We start from the raw sequence: 23,400 nt of genomic DNA on the forward strand, positions 1-23,400 counted from the left end.
TCGACTGTGAACCAGTATCCTTGCAGGGTCATGTTTGGTGGTGGGCCTGAGCTGTGGGCACAGCCTTCCTTCTCCTGCACCCCACACTCATCTGTCATCTTTTGGGCAGCCCCTCCCCCCTCTCTGCACCCTTGATGGTGGGCCTGAGCCCAGCCCCCCTGTTACCATGGAGCCCCTTATGACCCAGTGGGTTCCAGGTGCCAGGCTCCTGGGAGACGTGCTGGAGGCAGAGCCTTCGTGCCATTTCTTCTAGAGACAGCAGCGCTGATGGTCGTAGTGTGAGAGCGGTGGTCCTAGTGTGAGAGCAGTGTGTCTGAGAGTGGTGTGTGAGAGTGTCGTGTGTGAGAGTAGTGTGTGAGAGTGGTGTGTGAGAGCGGTGTGTGTGAGAGCGGTGGTCGTAGTGTGAATAGTGGTGGTCGTAGTGTGAGATCGGTGGTGATAGCTCGGGTGCTGAGGTATCTAGCCGTGAAACAGCAGTTGCCCCTGAGTGGGGGGCTGCCCCGATCCGCGAGGATGGGTCGCAGGAGGGCCCGCCTGTGGGCGCTTTTCCAGTGCTGCATCCCCAAGGCAAAGGCCAAGACAAGGAAGAACTTGGCCTCGGCCCAAGTCCTGGAAGCAGAGCGGCCTGAGGTGAGAGCAGCCGGGGGCTGGGCCCGTCGGATTGGCCTTCACGCGGCGAAGCGTTGGAGCTGTGTTTCATTTTGTTAGCATGGCTGTGGGCCCTGCCGGCCAGGGCGTTTTGGCCTTCTGGGCAAGATCGACCCCAGCAGGTTGACCTTGTAAGTGGTTGTGCAGGGGCTGCGTGGAGGACGGGCGGGGGCCCCACAAGAAGGGAAACACTGTCTGGAGGAGTCACTGGGGCACGTGGATTGAGCTATAGAGTCAGTCCTTGAAGCAGAAAGGCTAAGCCCCTTAACGTCTCCCATCTTACAAAGCACAGAACAGTGTGTCCAGTATCTTAATGACGGGTACCTGCTGCTTATGTGTATAACATACACCCTCATAGCTTCACATGTCTACTACATGCCTCTTAACAAGTGTTGGGCAGTGTTCTAGGCGCTGAATACTCAGTATGTAGTAGGGGAATATGTAGCCCAGGATTTTTTTATTTGTGTAAAGAAAACTAGAAGAATGAAAGACTCCGTGTGGTTCAGTTTGAGCAAGTTCACCATGTGGACGGCACCGCGTGCATGAAAATTGTGATAAAATACATAAAACATGACTTTAACATTTTCTCCAGTTTATTGAATGACTGGGTGACTTCAATGGAGTCAGGCTAACAGATGACCTTGGGGTGCCATCAGCCTTTTTCCCAGAGGAACACTCCAAAGCCTGATGGCCTTGTAGATCTTACCTTTCTTCCTCACTCTTCCCAGCGGTTCTAGGTCACTTGTCTGTGTGTCGTTTAAGAATCTCTTTATCCACTTTGTTGTTAGGTTTATGTTTAGGGAAGTTTCTCAGACGTCCCTGGGTCTTGAGAAGACAGGCTTGGATTCCGGGTTCTCCCCTGCCGCATGCCTGCCAGGTCGAGGTGGAGGCTGAAGGCCGGTCTGAGTTGTGGTGGTCTGTGTGGTCTTGGGGTCAGTGGCCCCCCTCTTCTCTGGAGGGGCAGGGAGACCCTTTGTGTGGAGCCTGGAGAGACTTGACAGGGTCAGTCTTGAGAGTCTCGCTCTCTTTTTAATTTGTGTTTGTATTTAGTTACTTACTCATTTCACTGTTTTCTAGGAGTTGGCAACATCTACGGAAGAAGTCAATATATGCCGGGAACAGCTTCTTGCAAGAGAAGAAGAAATAGCTCTGCTGAAAGCAGAGAGGAATAACATCATGGTCAGTAGGGGAATTCTCACATGTTGACATTTGCCCCTCGGGGGCCACCGCTGGGCTCCGTGTTGCTGTCTTTAAACTCTGTCTGGTTTTCAAGTCATTTTTCACATCTTCCCACTGAGCAGACCAGGGTGGATCAGTTTGGAGTTCTCATACTTTGCTTCAAATTTATGATGAGAGCTACTATAATTTTCGTACATTTGAGGGGGGAGTTCTCTTAACCTACAATTTTGTCCATGCTACAGTTTGTGTGGGGTCTTAGTTCCCTGACCAGGGAGTAAAACCCATGACCCCTGCAGAAGTGTGGAGTCTTAACTACTGGGCCACTGGGGAAGTCCACTCTAACTTTAGACTGAAGTGGCGGGATTCCGACTTGCCTTAGCATGTTTCCGGCTGTAGCATGAGGCTGAGAGGGGTTATCGGGCCCTGAATTCAAGCATGAGGTTGACGGTGCTCCTTTGGCCCTGCCCTGCAGCTGCTGCTGGAGCACCTGGAGTTCCTGGTTTCCCGGTATACACCGTCCCTCCAGACGACGGCGGGCAAGTGGCAGGCGCAGTCCCCAGCCGGCATGACCAGCGAGCTGGAGGTGATCAAGTCACTGAAATCACTCTTTGAGCACCACAAGGCCCTGGACAAGAAGGTACCAGCCACCCGGCCATCCTGGATTTGTACACTTGCAGCCTTGTTAGGTGGATGATGCATGTATTTATGTAACTAGTTGACTTTTGAGCTTCTTGAATTCTTGTAAATACTTTTTTTCTGTAAGAAGTCAGAGTTTTATATGGTTAAAAAGTGTTGCCTACATGCATGCTCAGTCATGTCCGAGTCTTTGCGACCCTGTGGACTGTAGCCCACCATGCTCCTCTTTTCCTGGGACTTCCCAGGCAAGAATACTGGAGTGGGTGGCCATCTTCTACTCCAGGGGATCTTCCCGACCAAAGGATTGAACCTGCCCTCTTGTACTGCCAGGTGGATTCTTTATCATAGGTCCACCTGGGAAGCCACCAGTTAAAAAGTATTAGTTGGTATAAATGTCTCAAGACTTATTATATTCTGTATATCAATTTGCAATTAAAAACTAAATAATATAATTATTTTAGGGTAATATTTCTTTCCCTCTCAAACTTAGAATTTAAAGCTGTTAATAAGCAGATTTTTTGATGTTAAGATCAATGAGATACATTAAATGTATTCTGTTACAGTAGCCGCGTATTAGGGTGAGTATACAATGGCAACCCACTCCAGTACTCCTGCCTGGAAAATCCCATGGGTGGAGGAGCCTGGTAGGCTTCCGTCCGTGGGGTCGCGAAGAGTCAGACACTGCTGAGCGACTTCACTTTCACTTTTCCTTTTCATGCACTGGAGAAGGAAATGGCAACCCACTCCAGTGTTCTTGCTGGAGAATCCCAGGGACAGGGAAGCCTGGTGGGCTGCCGTCTATGGGGTCGCACAGAGTCGGACACGATTGGAGTGACTTAGCAGCAGCAGCAGCAGCATACACTAAGAAGTGCACTCACGTATATACACACATCAACACACGAGGAGCACTTGAAAGGTGTAGTTTGTTAGAAGAATTAGGTGCCACACATAACAAGGTAAGTTGGATCATTCATCGTGCAATTTCAGTTAGTTCAGTTCAGCTCAGTCACTCAGTCGTGTCCGACTCTATGCGACCCCATGAATCGCAGCACGCCAGGCCTCTCTGTGCATCACCATCTCCCGGCGTTCACTCAAACTCACGTCCGTCGAGTCGGTGATGCCATCCAGCCATCTCATCCTCGGTCGTCCCCTTCTCCTCCTGCCCCCAATCCCTCCCAGCATCAGTCTTTTCCAATGAGTCAAGTCTTCCCATGAGGTGGCCAAAGTACTGGAGTTTCAGCTTTCGCATCATTCCTTCCAAAGAAATCCCAGGCCTCATCTCCTTCAGAATGGACTGGTTGGATCTCCTTGCAGTCCAAGGGTTTGTCATTTGTATCCTTTCATTTTAAGGAAGTATGAAGGGTGTAGTGGTGGACATCAGATGTTCTTTATCTTTCTGATTGAGGACCAGCCCACCTGGGTTATTTTAATGACCAGTAAACTAGACTTGTGGCTCAGAGCTGCAGGATCTCTTAAGCACCCCTTTTGTCCAGGAGGAGACAAATTCTGACTCGAATCACCTGGTTCTATTCGAGATGGATAGCATCACCATGTATTTTCTTTTTATGCTGTATTTTCAGTTTTGAGTTGAGTTTTTCCAAATGGAGTTTTGCTGTCTTTACTTATTTCTTTATTCTGATTCAATGTTTTGGTTTTCACTGATGATTCTTAAAGAGAAGAATAACCTGAAAAAGATACTAATGGATGGGGTGCTTGATGTAAATCACAAGCAAGAAAACATGCCAAGCGCCAATGGAAAGGCATGTCCTCGGTCTCACTCTCTGTCTGGTTCTCGTCTTACTATCCAGTCTGTGCGGGGCTGTGGAGACCTTTCACCAATGCATCATGTAGGTCTGAGTGGCCGTAAGGGACGTGTGAGCTCCAGAGCGCAGAAGGCAGTTTTGACTTCACCGATTTCCCGGAAGTGCTGCGTTCCCTCCCTCCCAAAACAAGGCTGTCTAAGGTTTCCTTTCCCCCTTAGAGAACCCGCGACGAAGACCTGGCTCCGGTGATCGAGCTCAAGGAAATCATCAAGAAGAAGTCACGGGAGCAGAGAGAGATGAAGGACCGCCTGGCAGCCCTCTCTGCCCACGTAACAGAGCTGGAGAAGGACCTGGACACGGCCAGGAAGGACCTCCTCAAGTCCAAGGAAGTAAACGTGAAACTACAGCAGGACGTCCGTGAAGTGAGTGACAGTGGACGTGTCTGTTGTCCTGAGGCGGAATGTGGGTCCCTTGTTCTCCCCGTGATCTCAGCCTTGGCATGGCTGCGTGAGCAAGAGCAGAGCACTGGCGAGACCGCCACTGGCTGCCTTCCCGCCTCTGCGTCAAGGTCTCTGGGGTAGAAGAGGCCTGGTCCAGGCGGCCCGTTGGCAGTGGACCAACATGGCTGTGCTGCACCCTGGGTGTGGACTCCTCATTTCCACAAGTTCTAGGGGGCCTAGTGTGTTCCTTTTTAAAAAATTCATTCATCCACTCATTCATTTATTGGAGTATAGTTGCTTTACACTGCTGTGTCAATTTCTGCTGTACAGCAATGTGAACCAATCATATATATATATGTATACACACACACACACAAATCTCCCTGGTTTTTAGGTTTCCTACCCATTAACTTCACCACAGAGCACTGATAGAGTGCCCTGTGCTGTTCAGTAGGTCCTCACTCGTTGCTGACTTGATGCATAGTATCAGTAGTGTGCATATATGTCAACCCCAGTCTCCCCGTTCATCCCCCTACCTGCCTGCTGAATATATTCCCGATGATGCTGAGATTTCCTTCTGATTCACTCAGGTGAGTCTGAACATCTGTGGAGCCCATTCTCCTGGAGAGATGGGAACATGCTGTGTGGGCTCTGCTGAGGCAGCTTGCCTGGCCATCTTCTCTAGTTTTCTGAGGTTCCGCTCCTTGAAAGGATGTGTGACAGTGATACCAGCGGTCAGACAAGTCGAGTGGCGTTTGCTCACCCTCAGATCCTCAGGCCCGTGCTGTGTAACCATGCAGAATCAGGATGTTTCTGGCGGTCGTGTCTGCTGGTGTCGTGATTTATGAGAAGCTCCCTAATGGTCACTGTGAAAACAGAAGAGAGCTGGGGGCTCAGGCCTCCTCCCGTGAGCCTCGCCTCTCCTCTCTGTGCAGACAGACAGTGCCCACCCTGCCCCACCCCTCCCCCATGAGACCGTCTCAGAGTGCACCCCTCCAACATGTGGTACAGCAGGTGTACTGGTTTAGTAGCTCGGTGTGAGTCATTCTGTGTGAGAACTCAAAACAGAAATATTTGCACATGTTTGTATAACGTGTTCACACTACTCTTTGGCAACAGGAGGAGATTAGGTGGCAGAGATTAATACACAGAGAATTCTGGAAAAAGCGTTTTTAAGACCTTGCACTTTTAATGTTAGGACAACCTCGGTTACTTAGTGAGCACGGAGGGACCTGAAATGGATTTTGAGCCGGCGGACAGGAGTCGCATCGGCAGCAAGCTCTGCTCCTGGTTTGAGCGTTTCCTACATGTGGTGTAACTGCTTGAGAAGAACTAGGCTTGAGAAGGCTGCTCCCAGTTGTGTAACACTGTGACTTCTGTTTCTACTCATTAATATTCTTATTGAATTTTGAGGAAATTGCATGAGATTTTACCAACTTTCACCTGAGGAAATGAGCCTCGGAGCTCCCTGTAGGATCTGTTGAAGGTCCCTCCCTGTTCTGGGTCAAGCCCGCCTGTATAGTGTGGAGACAGAGATCCTCATTTCATGCCAGATACCTTCCCTCCTGGAATTCTTGCAATGACAGAGTAGTTTAGTGTACTTTTTGTTTGCTGGTTGGGTTTATGATGTAGACAAGAAGCTTGGTAAATCGAGTGGCCAGACAGACATTAAGACAGATGGGTGCCATCGTGGCAAATGTGACATTTGAGGTAGGCGCGTTTTTGCTCACATCTCAGAAAACTGCCATGTCTAGGACTTTAATTTTGAGGACGCTAATTTTATGTTTGATTTGAAACTTAGGATTTAGTCCAGCTTTTTTACTCTTAACTGTATCGCAGTATTCTATGATAATGACTTACCTTTTCTCCTCTGCAATGCCTGGTGTAGGCTATGGCCCAAAAGGAGGACATGGAGAAGAGAATCACTACACTTGAGAAACGCTACCTCGCTGCACAGCGCAAAGCCATCTCTGTGCACAACCTCGATGATAAACTTGAAAATGAAATCGCAAATAAGGATTCTATGCATCGACAGGTAATGGCTTTTCCTGAACTGTGTCTGACTTCTGTAGTAGTGAATACTGAGGAAGGAAGGTAAAGACCTTTTCATGTGACTCCCATGTTGGAAATCAAGTCCCAGTGTAAAGTTCTTATGACCCTAAAATACTGCGTTCAAAAGTGTGGATGTACATCATGATAAATCAGCTGTACTGAAAGGAAATACATTTTTTAAAAATTGAGGGTGACTGCAACTTAGAGGTTTGAATTATTTGGGATTTGGGTTGACCATTTTGTGGAATTCCTCTCCTGACTCTTGTTTTACTTGACTTGAATCTGTTGGCATGTTAGCATTTTTCCTGAAAGAGCAGAGAGCAGCAGGGAACTTCACAGCAGCTGGCTGCCTGTTGGGAAGTGGGGTCACTGTGACAAAAGGCAGGGTTAGAGCTCCAGTCTGATTAGGTTTTGTACTTCCTGTGGTTTGGTGAGCTTTACTTGCTCCTGTTCCTGTGTGGTCTCACATAATCAGGACTTAATCAGGAAAACCAAATCTGGCTTCTCCAAAACAAAGTGAGTCAGTCTGGTGTGTGACAAAGTGTATCATTGGCCCCACTACAAAAATAAAATACTAGAAAGCCATTGAAATGTATGATGTGGAATGCTAATTAAGAGCATTCTGATATACAAAATAATGGCTGTAAAAGGCAGATCAGAAAATACTACGTTGTTGTTTTCTGAGGGTTTTAAAGCACATCTTATTGTTTATGTATGTATATAGAGTAATACACACACAGAAAAAATAAGAAAGCTGCTTAGAAATAAACGCTAACCTCTCAGGAACCCGAGCGTATAGATCATTTCATTTTTTTTCTTTTTCCAAAAAGAATCTGTCTAAATGTTCTACACTGAAAGTTTTCAGAGTTAGAAGATCTGTTAAAAGAATAATCATGCATTTACAAATATTAGTTGACTGGCATTTCCCCAGGCACACTCTGATCAGGTCTGTATTTCAGAGGAGATGAAAGCCATATTTTGGCTTACAAGCCCATGGCCGTCTGGGTTGGTAGGGTTCCCTTCAAATGATGATTCTGGTGATGTTTTAAGAAGGGTCAGTACTGACCCTTAACTTGTCAATAGGAATGAATAAGCTTCTACAGAAACCTGATCTTCTTTAATATATAAGAACTTTCTTTTTTAAAGACTTCTTTGGAGACGTTTAGGAAGAGCAAATACTCTGGCAGGAGGTGTTCTGCCCACTGCGACCAAGCCCAGGAACACTGAGAGAAAAATTACCGTAACGCGGCTTCCGAAGCAGAACTAATCCTGTGGACACATGCATTTAGGTTTTGTCTCAGCTTACTAACAATGGCAGAGGCTACACCGCTCGGCCCGTTTTGATGTTCTGCTCTCCCTTTGTAGAAGGAGGATAAAGACCGACAGCTGCAGCTGTGCCTGGAGCTGGCAGAGCAGAAGCTGCAGCAGATGCTGACAGAAGTGGTGGCTGAGCTGGCTCAGCGGGGAGCTGCACTCTCCAAGGTGCTGCTCTTGGTCCCCGGGAGACGGGCGCGGGGAGGGCCTGTTCCCTTGTTGTCCCACTGTGCCCCTCCCCGTGCTGCTCAGTCCACAAAGGAGCGCAGACGTGGGGGTCGTGCTGCCCGTCTGCGATGGGAGTGCTCCCTGAGTGTCGGACAGTCCCCGCTCCCGTGTCATCCCTAGGTTAATTTCCCTCCAGTTTTGTCCTGTGCTCTGTGTGTCCCCAGGATGCTTCAGCTCCGAGTCACTGCTGCTCAGAGTTCAGTCAGCAACTCAAAGCCTAGCAGGATACAGAACGAGAAAAATCCCATTCTCGTTAAGAGATGGCCAAAATAGCTCTGTCATGAACACAGTTTTAAGTCTTTATTCATACATTGTTGAATAAGTCACAGCGGGGCACGGTGCAGACCCAGGGCCCCACTCCCAGCTTGCAGTCCGCGGGAGCCCACGGGTGAGAGGCCGCGTCCAGGAGCCGTGGCGCTGCTGGGGATATGGTGCCCAGAGCCAGCCAGCCACCCCGTCCTTCTGGTGGGAAAGGTGTTGCCTTGCACTGCTGGTGGGCACTGGCTGGGCATGGAGAGGCGGGTCGGGCCTGTGCTGGCCTGGCTGTTGGAGCATTGCCTGGAGCTCAGGGAGCGCCTGAGGGGCCGGCCGGTTTCCTGAGGCGGGTGGTGTCCTGTGCTCGCAAACCCTCCCCGAGCAGGGTCACGAACAGCCGCCAGGGGGCGGCCTTCTGCCTGTGATCTTCCCCTCAAGGGCTGGTTTCTTCTCTCCCCTGGCATCTTTGCTGTCTGTCCCCGGTCGGCCTTGTAGTCTGAACTTTTGTCTTCCGGAAGCTCTGCCACTAAGGAGGCGAAACTGTTCGAACTTACCTCCCAGCTTAGGAAGGAAGAACGTGTGCCCTCGTGTGTCCCGTGCTTGCCACTGCCTGCTGCCCGCGCTGGCTCGCCCCAGGCAGTCTGAGGAAGGGGCCTGGGGCCAGGGGGAGCACCTCTCCTCTCACGAGCCGGTCACCAGCACCCTCCGTCACCCACGTGTCACACACGAAGCCGCGCTGGCTGCGTGAGCAGGCGTGCGGGTGTGCCCCCCGCGAACCCGGGGCCAGTGGTCCGCACAGAGCATGGCCCGCTTGCCGTCCCTGCGGTCACAGCCCGCGTGCCGTCAGGACAGGGTCGTTGCGAGCGGAGCTGACGCTGTTCTTGGCCGACAGGCGGGAGAGAGACACAGCAGCATGGAGGAGAGGGGCGTGTGGGCCGGAGACGCGGCTGGGCGGGGCCGGCGCTGCCTTTCTCCGCCGCTCCTGTCTCTGCCGTCCAGTGTGCGTGTGTGGCCCTGTCTGCTGATCCAGGCACCCAACCTCGGGAGCAGGGCCAGATGTGGTCGCCCCTAGGTGGTGGGCAGGGGCCAGGGGATCCCCACGCTCAAGGAGGACGCTTGTTGCTCTGACCATCCAGGCCGGGGAGCTGCTCAGCATACAGTTGGACCTTACGAGTGGCCCTCAAACCTGAGGGAGCCAGCCCGAGGCCCGTGAAACGGAAGGCATGGTGCCCAGGTGTGGAGGTGCTTGCCTCGGACGTGGCGCTGGAGTCCCACATGCCAAACTGCTGGTCCAGACGTGGGGTGTGTGTGTAGGATGGCTGCTCCTAGGCAGGAGGAGAACCGAAGTTGCGCTGCGACAGAAGGCGCACCAGGAAAGGGCGATGGTGGAGGCTCGCATCAGAGAGCCCTGAGAGAGGTTTCCCGGAAGGGTTGGCCACACAGCGGTACCGACCATCCAGGAAATGGAGTGGGGATCCCAGGTCCAGCCTCAGGGGTCAGTACTGTCCCCACCATAGCTGTGTTCTTGGGCCTGGAGTGCAGAGCCTCACATGTGGGCTCCCAGGGGGCTGTGGTTCTGACTCCCATCATGAGACCTCGGTGAGGCTCCCTCTCTGCTTAAGCAGAGGGCTCAATGTCTCCCGATCAGGGGTGCACTTCCTTACTTTCAGAACTGCTGCTCAGAGGCTGTTGAGATTGGGATGCTGTTTATGACTAAGCCAATTCAAAGTAAACTTTTGTTTTGCTTTAAAAATATTTGAATGCTGATGCCTTATGCCTTCATGCTAGTCAATAAGCGTGACAGCATCCACAGGCAGTGTGTAAAGGAACAGACATAGATGTGTGCCCGCAACCCTTCCAGAAAGCATCAGTGAGGCGGAATCACCAGTGGCCCCGATGTTACCAGCCGCTGTGCTAGAACATTCTTCTAGGTCCACGCTCACCCCTTCGTTTCTTTCTTAGAAGTTTATTTCTGGGGCTTTGCTGGCAGTCCAGTGGCTGGGAGCCTGCCTTGCAAGGTCAGGGACGCAGGTTCGATCCCTGGTTGGTGAGCTAAGATTCCATGTGCCACGTGGCAATCACATCAAAGGAATCGCACGTGATGCAGCTAAGGCCCGATGCAGCCAAATCAATAAGTTTAGTTCAGGATCTTTTATATAATGTGATAGAAAAGATTGAAGTAAGTAAAAGCAAGCATTCTCATATTCCAACTCCAGCCATCTCTCTTTTTATTTGCTTTGGAAAATGTCTGAGAACCTCTATCAGAGCAGCTCAGTGGGCAACAGTCTGGTGGAGGTTCGGTGAACACCTGTCCCAGCTGCACCAGTGCCCTAAAGACGAGGCCCAGAACCTTCGCCGAGGTCGGCGCTTGGGTGACGCTTGTCTGAGAGAGACCCATGGTCACTACAAGTTCTGCGGCACATTTTTCCCCCACAAAACCCAAGATGATACCCACACCTCACTAGAGAGCTCTCTTCACCCTGACCTGTGGGCTGGCCCTGAGGTGGGGATAGTTTTGTCTCAGGTTTGAATTTTACATGTGAAACCTGCACCAGTTTCCTGAGTGACCACTGAACTGCAAAAGCTGAAAGCAAGTATAAAGCAGTTTCACTTACCCCAGGGACCTGGCCTCCTTGGATCTAGAAGATCAGTCGGGGAAGGAGGAGTTTTTCTGTGTACAAGTTAGTGTTAACAGTTGTCATCTGGCTTCGTGCCGACACTTCGCTCTGGGCGCGAGGTCCGCCCCTCATCCCGAGGTGCTTTATGCTTTCAGACAGGAGAGTAGCCATCCCGCAGTCCACGCAACGTCTGTTAAGAATTGTCTCTAAAGCACTGTATGTATCTTTTTCAGAATTCTCTCCTATGGGAAGTTGAAAATGCAAAAAAGCATTTAGAAGAAATGCAAAACGACAAGGTCCTTAAATCTCTAAATCCTTTAGAAATGTGTTAAGAGCTGAACTGAGCCGGGTTCACTGTTACAGTTACTGCAGATGCTTCGCGGAAGTGGAGTTACATTTTCCTTATGGCTAGTCCACTGCTGTAACGTGTATAGCATTTCTGGTTTTGAACATTGAATGTGATTTGCATTATAGGTGGATTTAGAGCGTGTGGCCGTTGTGTGTGGTTCCGAATTCTAAGTAGTCCTTTCTGGGTTCACCCGAAAGCTGAGACAAAGCATGAGCCTGTCACGTGGACAGTGCTGTCCGTCAGAAAGATCATACGAGCCACATACACAATCTAAAATTCCCTAAAAATGAGCGGGCTGCTTCACGTGCTTTTTTCACTGCGAGTCTTGAAATCTGTGTGATTTCCACATCGAGCTTTGCACCGGCCTGCGTCACATCCTCAGTGTGCTGCACAAGGCGAGTGACTGCCGTGGCCGACAGCACAGAGCTGCCAGGTTGAGTCGAGTGACTCGGAAACTTGGCCCGTTTGACTTGTTTTACCCCGTGAGGAAGTGAAGTGGGGTGTAGAGGAATGAATGTGAGCAATGCCCAGGAATGAATGTGAGGTCCATGGAGACAGTCTAAAGCAATGAGAGGAGCGAGGGCAATAGAGTGAGTCCTGTCCCCCACCACCCGAACCCCGACCCCAAGTCCAGCTTCTCTCTATAGACTTCGTTGTCGTCAATGGCTGGCCATGTTTCCTCCAGAAGCTTTTCTACGCCTGAGATGTGACTTCTTATTCATTATGGTTTATAAGGGTCAGTATTGTTCTGAGTGTTTCTATTTGCTGTGGAACACTTAGAGTACAATTTCTCAGAATGAAAATGTTCAAAAATGTGCGATTTTAAGGCGAGAGAATGGAGAGGATGTGCTGATCGGGCTGATGGGGGTGAACCCATAGGCAGCTAGTTCGCCAGAGCGGAGCAGGAATGATGGCAGGTGGTCCTGGAGCCAGGAAAAGGGGTGGCCCAGCCCTGGGGAGGGGTCGTGACAAAGACAGAAAGCGAAGGTACTGGCCATGGGGGACAGGGAGCAGGCAAGCCAGCAGCTCGAGGCTGCCCCTCTGTTGCTTTGAGGTCATGTCTGGGAAAACAAGGCAGGACCTGGGTGAGAGTGGGGCAGGGGGGAGATTTGCGGAGAGAAGGGTGTGAGGTGTGAGAGCGGGAGGGCGGCACGGGGCCCAGCAGGCACTCTTGCATGCGTCTCAGATGACAGAGGCGCCCTTGCGGTGTGCGGGGCCATCCCCAGAACAGCCCGAGGGCCTGTGCCCTGAGAGGAGAGCCACGGGAGGCTGGCCCTCCCGGCCCCTGGCTGCCCCTGCTCACTCCTGTCTGTGCGTGTTCAGACCAGCCTGGAAAACGGAGGGCTGGGAACCCGCGAGGACGGCACTCCTTGGCGAACTAGTACCAGTGATGAGCGATGGGGTGGACCCAGTGGCTGCGGAGCTGAAGGGTTTTTTTTTTTTCTAATTTTCCTTCAGCCTGGCTGATGGAAGCAAGGATATATGTTTGTAATTTTCGGTTTTTGTCTCTGACTCCATCAGCCCACCCTTGTGAATAACCTCATAGGATTGCCTTCCGTCCACGCTGAGACCTGAATGTCACCAGGCCATCTAGGAACTGGATTCTCCTCCTGCCGTTTCTTCAGTACTGCTCGCTTAAGAGATGGCAGTGTCTCATAAGCAGGGCCCATTTGTCCAAAGTCAGGGCTTCCATGTAAAATTGTGTTCAGTTCCTGATAGACTTGAGGTGCCAAGAATGTTGCTGACGAGACGTGGTCCTCTCGTGCCCAGGTGCAGCCCCTGAAAGATCAGGACCGGGAGCGCGGGCAGCAAGCCAGCGTGCTGGCCAACGTGGGCCAGGTGTTCAAGAGTGACAAGGGCGTGTCAGACGGCATGGGCGACCGGGTCACCCTCTTCAGCACGCCCGCTCTGCTGTCGCCCAGCGGCCAGGCCGATGCCAAGACTCCGGCCGGGAGGATTCAGAAGCAGCTGGACAGGATCAACGAAGAAAGCTGGTGGGTGCGCCTGAGCCCAGCTCCCCGGAGACTCGGCTTCTCTGAGGAGCTGTCTCCTGCTTAGAGAAGTCTGAGTGTTCCATAGTGAGAAAACTGACTTCAGGTCTGCTTCAGGAATTTTCAGTTCTGAAATTGCCCTTGATTATAGAGCTCAGTCAGCCAGGGCATTCTGTCCACAGTGTGGTGTCAGCACTCTGTGGGGGGGCGTTGTGGGGTGTCCCCCCCTCAGCTCTGGGCCCCAAGGTGGCTGAGGTGCCGAGGCGGTGTCCCCTGTGGCCCGTGCACCCTCCAGCACTGAGGGTTCATCCTCGTGTGTCCCTCGGAGCCTTCTACGTTCTGGTGAAAAGCCACCTGGAACAGAAAAGCTGGGGTTCTGGGCTTGGCAAATTCCCACTCAGATCTGCATTTCCCTTTGTAACTTAATACATTGTGAAGATTGGCTTGGTGTAAGACAGTGATCCAAGGACATGTGTTTGAGTTTTTCTCATCTCATCAGTATATTTAAAATGTTTTCTTTAGACCCAGTCTTGGCAGTTAGAACAGTTTACAAAACAGGATAGAACCCAAAGGCCCGCCTCGTGGTGAGCAGGGGGCCCTGGGTCTGGGTGCAGCCGGGTGGCTGGGGCCCCGAGGCCTGCCTGGTGCCACACCCGCACAGCTGTGCCTCCTGTCCCGAGTCCACGTTCAGAGTGGCCGCAGGCCGGTGACCCTGCACAGGACGGGGCAGAGCTGCTGCTCAGATTGTTCTCATCCCGTCACCCCTGCCCGAGGTGCCCGTTCCTGCCGGTCGAGTGCGGGGGGCTCGGGGAAAAGGCAGGGGTGAATGGCACAACCAGCAAACGCAGATGGTGCCGCCTGTACTTTTGATGCTGAGACAGACTGCTTTGTGGGCCGTGTTTGAGCACAGACAAGCTCAGAAAGATTGTCTTTCCTCATCCCCGTAGGAAATTGGGAACAGTATGTGTTAATATTTTTATTTTTAGAGCAAGTTGTCAGGTAAAAATGATTTTTCCTTATGCAACAAGTTGACTTGATGTAAATGGTAAATTCTGTCCATCAACTTGTCAACAGTGATAAACTTTCAAGATGTATAAGTAGAAGTGAAACTGGAGAGTTTACTACGTGTAAGGATCTTGTATTTTAATTTGAAAATCATTTTATTTGCATAATCATGCATGTAATCTGTATATAAAATCATCCATGACACATAAGGGGAGAAGAGCAGTAACTGTGAATTCTAGGTTAAGGCAGCACATTGACCTGAATCCAGAAACTCACACAAAGCTGGTGGAGAAATTCATCAAGTGATGCGTTTGTACATACACAAGCTTAAAACAAAATGAAAAGTTCAACTCAGCACTTCATCTGGTCTGGAGACTTGTGTTTAGAAACTCCAGCATGCTCGTGAATCGCTGTTTTGGTTATACGGAGTTCCGGATTCCCAGTGGAAAAGATCTGAGGCACTGACGTGCATCTCTGCCCTGAGAGCAGGGAAGGAAAAGGTGGTCAGCTTCAGGTATCTCCTCACAGGGAGTAACCTCCCAGGACCCATCAGAATGTTAGAGTAAATAAGTCAAATCAAACGTGAATGATGAGGGGCCACTTTGTAAGACTCAATGATAAGTTATTGTAAGTTTGAGACTATTCCAAAGAGGGAAAGCTGAACCTTTTTGCTGAGATGTTAATTGAGCAAGTCTTCCTGGAATTTGCTGATCGTGACACAGAATGCAAGCCCACATTTGCTGTCCAGACATGTTCCTCTGCTGACAAAGGCAGGTGATGATTTTATTCCGTTTTAGGTTGATCCAAAAAGACAAGGAGAACACGGATCAGCGGGCGGAGGGGATTGAGAGCAGGGTGGGCAGTGGGAGCTTCAGCAACCTTCGGCGCTTTAAATCCTCCGACTCCCTCAACCTGGATTTCGCCTCCTCGCATGCCGGCTCCTTCCCGCCCAGCAGAGGGCGCTCCATGCCCGAAAGGAGGCAGCCCAGCCCTGAGCAAGAAGAAGACAAGCTGGGCTTCATGACTCTGGTATGTGTCTGCCTCCTCCCTGCCGCGTCCCTCCCCGAGCACACTGGTTTTCTTTTGTTCGTTTGTTTTTTCTCTTTTTACCCAGAAGAAAATCAGGTACGTTTGCTACGCTCAGAGGTCTAAGATTTTTAAAACTGCCTAGTCTTGAATCGGGCTTCCCTAGTGCCTCAGACGGTAAAGCGTCTGTGTGCAATGCAGGAGAGCCGGGTTCGATCCCTGGGTTGGGAAGATCCTCTGGAGAAGGAAATGGCAGCCCACTCCAGTATTCTTGCCTGGAAAATCCCATGGACCGCGAAGCCTGGTAGGCCACTGTCCATGGGGCCACAAAGAGTCGGACGCGACTGAGCGAAATCATTCCATAATCACACAGCGACAAATGAGTCTTGATATTTGGACCCCTGGCTTAGAAATCTCAACTGGTCTGCTGGCTGATGCGCCTGGCCGCACGCTCAGGCCAGCTCTGCGTGTGAAACCAGGTTCAAAGCCCGGTGCCCCAGGGCCCCAGTGAAGAAGTCTGGCTTCCTCACTCTTCCGAGTCTGAAAACGGGATGACGACCTAGGGCTTTCGGTGACAGAGTGTGCGGCTCTAAAGCACATGTTCCAGCTTTCTTCCATGTTTAGCTTAGGTTTTGCGAGTGCATTGCTGTTTACCCCATGAACTCACGTTTACAACACTCTGCTTTGTAACTGCACTTGTATTTTCACTTTTTTTTGGTTACCACCCGTTTCATGTTAGCTGCATTGTTAGTCGGCATATAATTAAATTAACTGTGAATCATTTAGCGGCATGTGAAATGGTAACTAGTCCATTTTGTGGTCTTTGGAGACACTGTTTTTATAATTTGCATCGTTGGGTAATTAGTTGATATTTAAAATTCTTTGACGATTTCTCTGTAGTTTCACGATTGATTTCTTTCCAAGTGTTTGTAAAAGAACAACAGTTCCGTATATTTTGTCCTGCTGTTGGAGTTCTCTGACAGTGTGTCTGCTTTCATCATTGGTTTTGATTTCCTGGCTCATCCTGTTGCCTGCTCAGTGGTTGTCAATCCAGAGCCCAGCTTCCCACCACTGCCCCGCCTCGCCCCGGAGGCTGCAGTTGACCCATCCATCTCCCCTTCCCCGCCCTCCCACCTGCTCTGGTCATAGCAGTGCTGTGGTCCACAGCAGGCGTCCCCTTAGTCGGGTTTGTGCTTTGTCTTCATGTCTCATCAAATGGTGTTTTTCCCCATAGCAGTAAGTTTGAATTAGCGTATCACTATGCAGTTACAAGCATAATGTAGATGGATCCTAAACCGCATATCATGTGTCATTCATAAATGAGATTATCCTTACCTAAAGAAATGATCTTCTTAAGTGTAGAATTAATGGACTTTTGACACAATATCCTTTCTGTGTTGGTGCTTGTTTTTAAGACTATAAATCTCATCAGCTTTTGCACAGTGAATGTCTCTATTAGACTCTTTAAAAAAGCATCTTGTATGGTTAATAAAATATAAAGACTGCACCTGCTATTATGCTAGCTTTCTTTCTTACATATTTTCACAGGGAACCTGCTTTAATACATTTATTTTGAGAACTTTTAAATCAAATTCTAGGTAAGCATTTTATGTTCATGTCCAATAGATGGTTCGATTTGTTCAGTGTTCAAATAGGTATTATGGTAACTTCCTCATCAGTTAAATTACTATTTCAAAGTATAACATGTTTTTTATGAAGAGAAACTAACTTATAGAGAAGTTTGGCTGAGAATAGACAACTGTTAAGGGCCTTTATTGTACAGAATGCTGTGCTTTAATAGATCATGATGTTGTAATAGAATTGTATCTTCCTGAGTAATAATTTATAGTGTTTCTCTAGTAAATCTTGAATAGCTTATTTAATTTCTGTGGTCAAAAGAAATGTTCTGTTTCCAGTTACATGTTCTCTAAATGTTCATCTCACTTATATGTTTGCCATCATTTTTGCTATACTGTGTTTGTCTGTACTGATTCTTGAATTTTTAGCTTCAAAGTCGCAAGATATCTGGTTTCTCTTCATTTCTTTGCATCATCTATCAGCCTAGTGATTTAAGGAAGCATTGTCGAAAGGTAAACTATTTAGTAATTTAGCATGCCTCTGTTTCTCTGTGAAGTAGTAGAGAGTCCTTATCATTTTACATGAATGAACACTGTGTGGTTATGTACTGGTGAATAACTGACATTTTCATGGAAGTAATGAAACTCACCCACCACTGGGTGCTGATGGTTCTGTTGGAAATAGGTCATTTGTTGGGACAATTGTAACAGTTTGCCTATCTCCCACTTGTTTGCCTTCTAATCATCTCATGCTTATTTATAATAGAGATAGTATTATTTATTATTTTAAAATTTTTCTTTACTTATTTTTTGGCCATGCTGCACAGCTTATGGGATCTTAATTCCCCAACCAGGGATCAGACCAGTGTCCGGGCAGTGAAAGTGGCAAGTCCTAACATCTGGACCACCGTGGAATTTCCGCTTAGAGTTTTTTTTTAAACAAATGACTGAATCAGAGCCATAGAAGTTAGATTTGGGGGAAGCCAATTTAATGACGGTGGGTAGCAGTGTGCAGGAGACTCTGTGCGCCAGGCACCGTGTCGAGTGCTTTCCGAGTCTGTCATCTAATCCCGCAGACGCCAGGTGAGGTCCAGGCTGCTGTTATCCCCATTCAGCAGACAGGGACACTGAGGCTTAGAGAGGCCGAGCACCGTGCCCAGGCCCCCACACCCCAGCAGTGTGGTTTGGACTGGTCTGATCAGAGCCTGGACACTTCCTGTGGTGCCGTCCAGCCCGCTTTGCTCCAGAGGCTCTCGTGTCCATCACGGCATCCCTGATGGAGGGAGCATCAGGAGGGAGCTCGCTGCCTCTCCCGTTTGGTCACTTGGTTGAGCCCCTGTTGTTGGAGTCCAGTGCCCCGAGGGCTGGCCTTCCTTGTCCCTCTCCCACTCCCAGCCCGCCGATGGAGCACTCCTGGGGCCTTCCTGCAGGACTCGGGCAGCCGTGCTCCAGTTCAGGCAGCTCAGTGCCCGGGAGCCCTTCTGCTGGGCACAGCAGAGCAGCGCCATCACCTTGGGGTTGGTGCCCTGGGTGTGCCGCTCGCCCGCTCTGTGGCCTGCTTTGCCCTCCTGGTAAGTGAGGACACGGCACTGCCCATCCTAGTCATGTGGGCACCAGTGGGGCGGCTCCCATCCTGGGGGAGGGCGGCCAGGCTGCGGACCCAGAGCCTTCCTTAGGAGGAGGCCCGGGGGAAGGGGCTGGCCGTGGTCCCTGACTCTAAGGCAGGTGTTTGTCTCCACTGAGTCCATAGTCAACCCAGGTGTGTCACTTCCCTGCTCTGTTCTTTGTTGTTTTCTGATTTTTATAAGTGCTTATTTTAACTTGAATTTGAGATTGATCCCTGTTCAGTTCCATGTGGATAATTTCTAGCCTTTTTAGCCTTCTGTTGCCTGAGGTTTCTTGGTAGAGGTCAGGGGAGGGTGCCCAGTTTATCCAGCTGCTGTTAAATGAGTTCAGCTGTATTTTGCACTAAGTCACTTTGTTGTCACCAAGCTCCTGTGGGGCTGCACGGGACCAGTATTCTTTACAGAATCCCATTAAAAAAGGACTGGTTAGTTGGTTAAAACAACACACTCATTGTTTATAAAAATACTTGCCATGCATGTTTCCTCAAACCTCCCCTGCTTGACCACATACCCAAATGTATAAGTGAGACCTGTCTGGACCCCGAGTGGTTCATCTGTTCCCCACACTGTTGCCACCAGTGTCTTTCCTATCTTCAGACCCAGGACTAGCGGAAGAGCTGGGAGTCCAGGCGAGATCATCTTTTTCCTTTTTTTAATTAGTTTATTTTTTAATGGAAGGATAATTGCTTTACAGAATTTTGTTCTTTTCTATCAAACCTCAACATGAACCATCCATAGGTACACATACATCCCTTCCCTTTCGAACCTCCCTCCCATCTCCCTCCCCATCCCACCCCTCTAGGTTGATACAAGATTATTTCTTAGTGAAGACCTAGGAGAGCTTCATGTAAACCCCAGGGAGCAAATGACACTCAAACTGGGCGTAAGCACTTCAGTGTGTAGCCCCCGGTCTCTATGTTACTGAGAAATACAAGCCAGACACATGGTGTTCGCATGGAGGGCTTAGGTACCTTTTCTGTGTTTCACTTGTTGTCCTGGGCTCAGTAACCTGCATCATCACTACAGATGATCTTGGGTGGTGGTACAAGCTGTTTCCTTTCCTCCTTCAAATCGAAAGGTCTGGACGGCTTTGCTGAGAGGTTTCTTACTCTTGCTAGTGGTGCTTCTGAGCAGCATCTGGCGATGAGCACAGTCCTTTCATCAGGGCAGTTCATGCCATGCAGGGTTCTCGGTGCTGGCGTGGCTCTGCTGTCCTGCCTGGCAGGGCCATCTGTTCACTGGATTTCAGGGAGTGCAGAGCCCGGCTGCAGGGAGGCTCCCGTCCGGGGTCTCGGCAGTCAGTGGGGTGCTCTCGCTGCTCCACGGCCCTGCTTCTCTTGAACAAACAGTCCTTTAAGATGGCATTAAGCTAGAACAAGGCATTTTTTGTACTTGGCGGATAGCATAGCTAATATATTTTCAAGTAAGTTTCTGGTTATAATGTAAAGCCTGTGTGATTGCCTTTTTCGACACAGTCTATTGTTAGCCAATTTTATACTTACCTCACTCCCTCAGCTGCCAGCCATACAGGAAGAGGTAGAAGATGACACCATCAAATGTGAAACCTCGACCTCCGCCTCGCTGCGGTCCTTTCGGCTGGACCGGCTCACGGGCTCACTGCACACAGCCAGCGATGAGGATATCAGGGACGCCCGCAAGTAAGGGGCCTGCTCGCCTCGTCGTCAGTTTCAGGAGCCCTGTGGCTCTTGTCTTGAAAGAGTTGCAAGGATGGTTGTAAAGGAATCCCACTGGATTCGGTGCCTGTGTTTAGTGGTGAACTTCAGGTGCTGGGGTAGAAGAGCTCAGTGACCTCAGTGAATTTAGAGAACATCTGTCTCTACGTGTTGACTCCTGTGGGAGGTCTCTTCCTGCTCTAGCTAGAGGTCTGCCAGGCCTGGGGCGCGTTCCTGATGGTTACGGCTGCGTGCCTCTCGGCTTTGCTCTTGAGGGTCCCTCCCTTTTCCTCAGGGGTCTCCTCTCAGGAGACTGTCTGTCCCCTCCTGTGACTGACACTGTCCTCATTCAGACCCCCACCTGCTGAGCTCCCGTCGTGAGCCAGGCAGCACTCGATGGAGGGCACATGCGGTCACCTGCCCAGCAGCCCTGCACAGTGACCGTCGCTCTCCTGCCACGGCCGAGGACGGTCACCCTGCAGGAGGCGGGGCGAACTGCCCAGAACTGGGGAGCTCGCCTTCTCTGGGAGCGTCGTCACCTGCCGAGCAGAGACCCTGAGGGAGGGTCGGGGCGCCCTCTGCACCAGCTTGTCTGGAGTGAAGACCTCCCTCCTTGGGGGAGGGCTCCAGTCAGAGAATCTCAGCTTCCTGGGGCCATTGGTTGTGGCTGGAAGCCTGCATCGCTCGTGTGGAGTGTGGTTGGTGAAGGAGACTCCACTATCTGCTGCGAGGTTGAGGCGTGGGTGTTGCTAGGTGTCCGGTTCTATCCGTAGGTCTTATGGAGGGGTGTGTGTTTGCACAAGGGTGCCAGTTAAAGGTCATTTTCTCTCCCCGAAGCGCGACAGGCTCTCAGGACGGTCTCGGGAGCAACCCCAGCAACAGCAACAGCAGCCAGGACTCGCTGCAGAAAGCCCCAAAGAAGAAGGGCATCAAGTCCTCCATCGGTCGTTGGTTTGGCAAGAAGGGAAAGGGCCGGCCTGGACACACCAGCAAGGAGGCGTTAGGACCAGGTGGGTGCTTCACCGTTCAGAGGGAGGAGGGTCTGCGTGTATGTCCCTTCTGTGTCTCCCCCACTGTCCCCACGAGGCTGCTGTCACTCACGCTGGGTGTCCTCCTGGGAGGAGCGGAGGAGGCGTCTGTCTTCTCTAGGGTCCGAGATGATCAGATCAGTTGATGAGTAGATGGGTGGACGGGTGGATGAACAGATGGTTGGCTGGATGGGTGGGTGAACGGAGCATGGAATGAGTAAAGCAGATGCTTACTCCGATGAGAAACGTATTCTACGAATTGGGTTGAGTAGGAGCCGGGCAATGACTGTTTCCTCCAGAACAGTGACAAGTGTTTGGAAACGGCCTAAGTGCTCATCAGAGAGGAGTGAGGTACAATCTGTGGGCACCCCACAAGGAACAGCATCCCCTCCTTCCTGCCACTTTCCCCATCCCCAGGAGCTCATGAGGGATTCTGCCCATGCCCCCCAACCCAGCCCACAGCCACGCAGGTCCTCCTGGGGTCTCCTCATCACACAGTGTTATCATCAGGCCCCCGTCTTGCTCGGGTTCATCTCCTTAAGGACAGGGTATGTTCCTGCCTCTTCAGCCAGATATTTGTTGAGTGTCTTCTTTTTGCTGGGTGTGGGATTTACAGGGTGAGTAAAACAGATGTGGTCTGGAGCACAGTGAAGGGAGAAGAGAGAAAAAGAAGCAGATTATTCAGTGCTATCCCTCTTGTTAGTGAATACAACACTGAGCTGGATGGTGCATTGATTGTATACCAGATGCTGTGTGTGCCCCTTACCAAGCAGGTGCTGCCACCTCCCGATTTACAGGGGAGCAGACGGTGATGGTCACGCGGTGAGGCAGTGGTGAGGGCAGGTTCACATCCACGCAGTGGGACCATGCACTTTGCCGAGCCCCAGCCACCTCTCTGGTGGATGCAGCAGGAATGAGATGGTTCTATGGCATCACTGATTCGATGGACATGAGTTTGAGCACACTCCAGGAGACAGTGAATTACAGCAAAGCCAGGAGTGCTGCAGTCCACGGAGCGGCAAAGAGTTGGACACAACTGAGTGACTGAACTAAAAGCTGAGTGTGTGCTCAACTGCTTCAGTCGTGTCTGACTCTTTGTGACCCCAGGGACTGTAGCCCAGTAGCTCCTCTGTCCGTGGGATTCTCCAGGCAAGAATACTGGAGTGGGTTGCCATGCCCTTCTCCAGGGCATCTTCTCAACCCAGGGATCGACCCCACATGTCTCGTTATCTCTTGCAGTGGCAGGCAGGATGTTTACCGCTAGCGCCACCTGGAAAGCCCCAGGGAACGCTGACAACTAGGAAATGCAGAAAATCAGGGGGCTGCTCCTAAGTTAAACTGGAAGAGCAGCAACACAGGATGAGAAGAGGAAAACACACGAAGAGCGACAACAGTGCCGACAGAGACAAGCCGGGATGTGTTCACCCACAAAGAAAATATCTGTGCCATTCGGAGGAGGAGCCCGCCAGCCCTTGGAGGGACAGTCGGAACTGGAATGAAAACCGAGGCCATGGTCAGCAGTGCCCACCCACACGGCCAGAGTGGCGTGGTGTCACTCACCGGCTTCCTGTGTCCCCAGAGCTGCTGGGGTGACATCTGAGTGCTGAGGCCAGGCAACGTCCCCAAGTGAGCTAAGGCATCCCTGCTCTCCTTCCAGTGCTGCTGTGGGGCTCTCTGTGGGCGGCCACCCTCATCGCCTGCTCTGCCACCTGCTGGGGCTCGGCTGTCCCCCTGGGATCCTTTCAGCCCTTGAGCTTGGATGTTCCCAGCCCTCTGCCACGCCGGACTGGGACGCAACTCAGGACTTGGGCTTGAGATATCAAGGAGACCGTGAATCTGGAAGGACACAGCCCTGGGGCCCTGGAGTGAGCATGTGAGAAGAGCAGGAGAGCAAAGCCCCCTCGGGGAGGCAGCAGAGCTGGGGAACATGCCCACACCCACCGCTGCCTCCGGCAGAAGTGCCTCTTCTTTGCCTCTCCTTGGCCTGAAACAG

General features: G+C 50.9%; 1 protein-coding gene across 1 annotated transcript; it reads left to right on the forward strand.

Moving 5' to 3' along the window:
- Positions 1 to 513: 513 nt before the first annotated feature.
- On the forward strand, positions 514 to 21,553 carry LOC128066992 (liprin-alpha-1-like). Its single transcript, XM_052660118.1, has 16 exons — positions 514 to 682; positions 757 to 881; positions 1,726 to 1,827; positions 2,300 to 2,470; positions 3,030 to 3,045; positions 3,370 to 3,418; positions 4,121 to 4,223; positions 4,445 to 4,648; positions 6,555 to 6,701; positions 8,084 to 8,200; positions 9,408 to 9,515; positions 13,253 to 13,476; positions 15,276 to 15,507; positions 17,565 to 17,594; positions 20,222 to 20,364; positions 21,217 to 21,553. The coding sequence occupies exons 1-16, from the start codon at positions 514 to 516 to the stop codon at positions 21,551 to 21,553; spliced, it is 2,277 nt and encodes a 758-aa protein (XP_052516078.1).
- The last annotated feature ends 1,847 nt before the right edge of the window (positions 21,554 to 23,400 follow it).

This window comes from Budorcas taxicolor, chromosome 21 (assembly GCF_023091745.1).
Source record: "Budorcas taxicolor isolate Tak-1 chromosome 21, Takin1.1, whole genome shotgun sequence".
Taxonomy (NCBI): Eukaryota; Metazoa; Chordata; class Mammalia; order Artiodactyla; family Bovidae; genus Budorcas; species Budorcas taxicolor.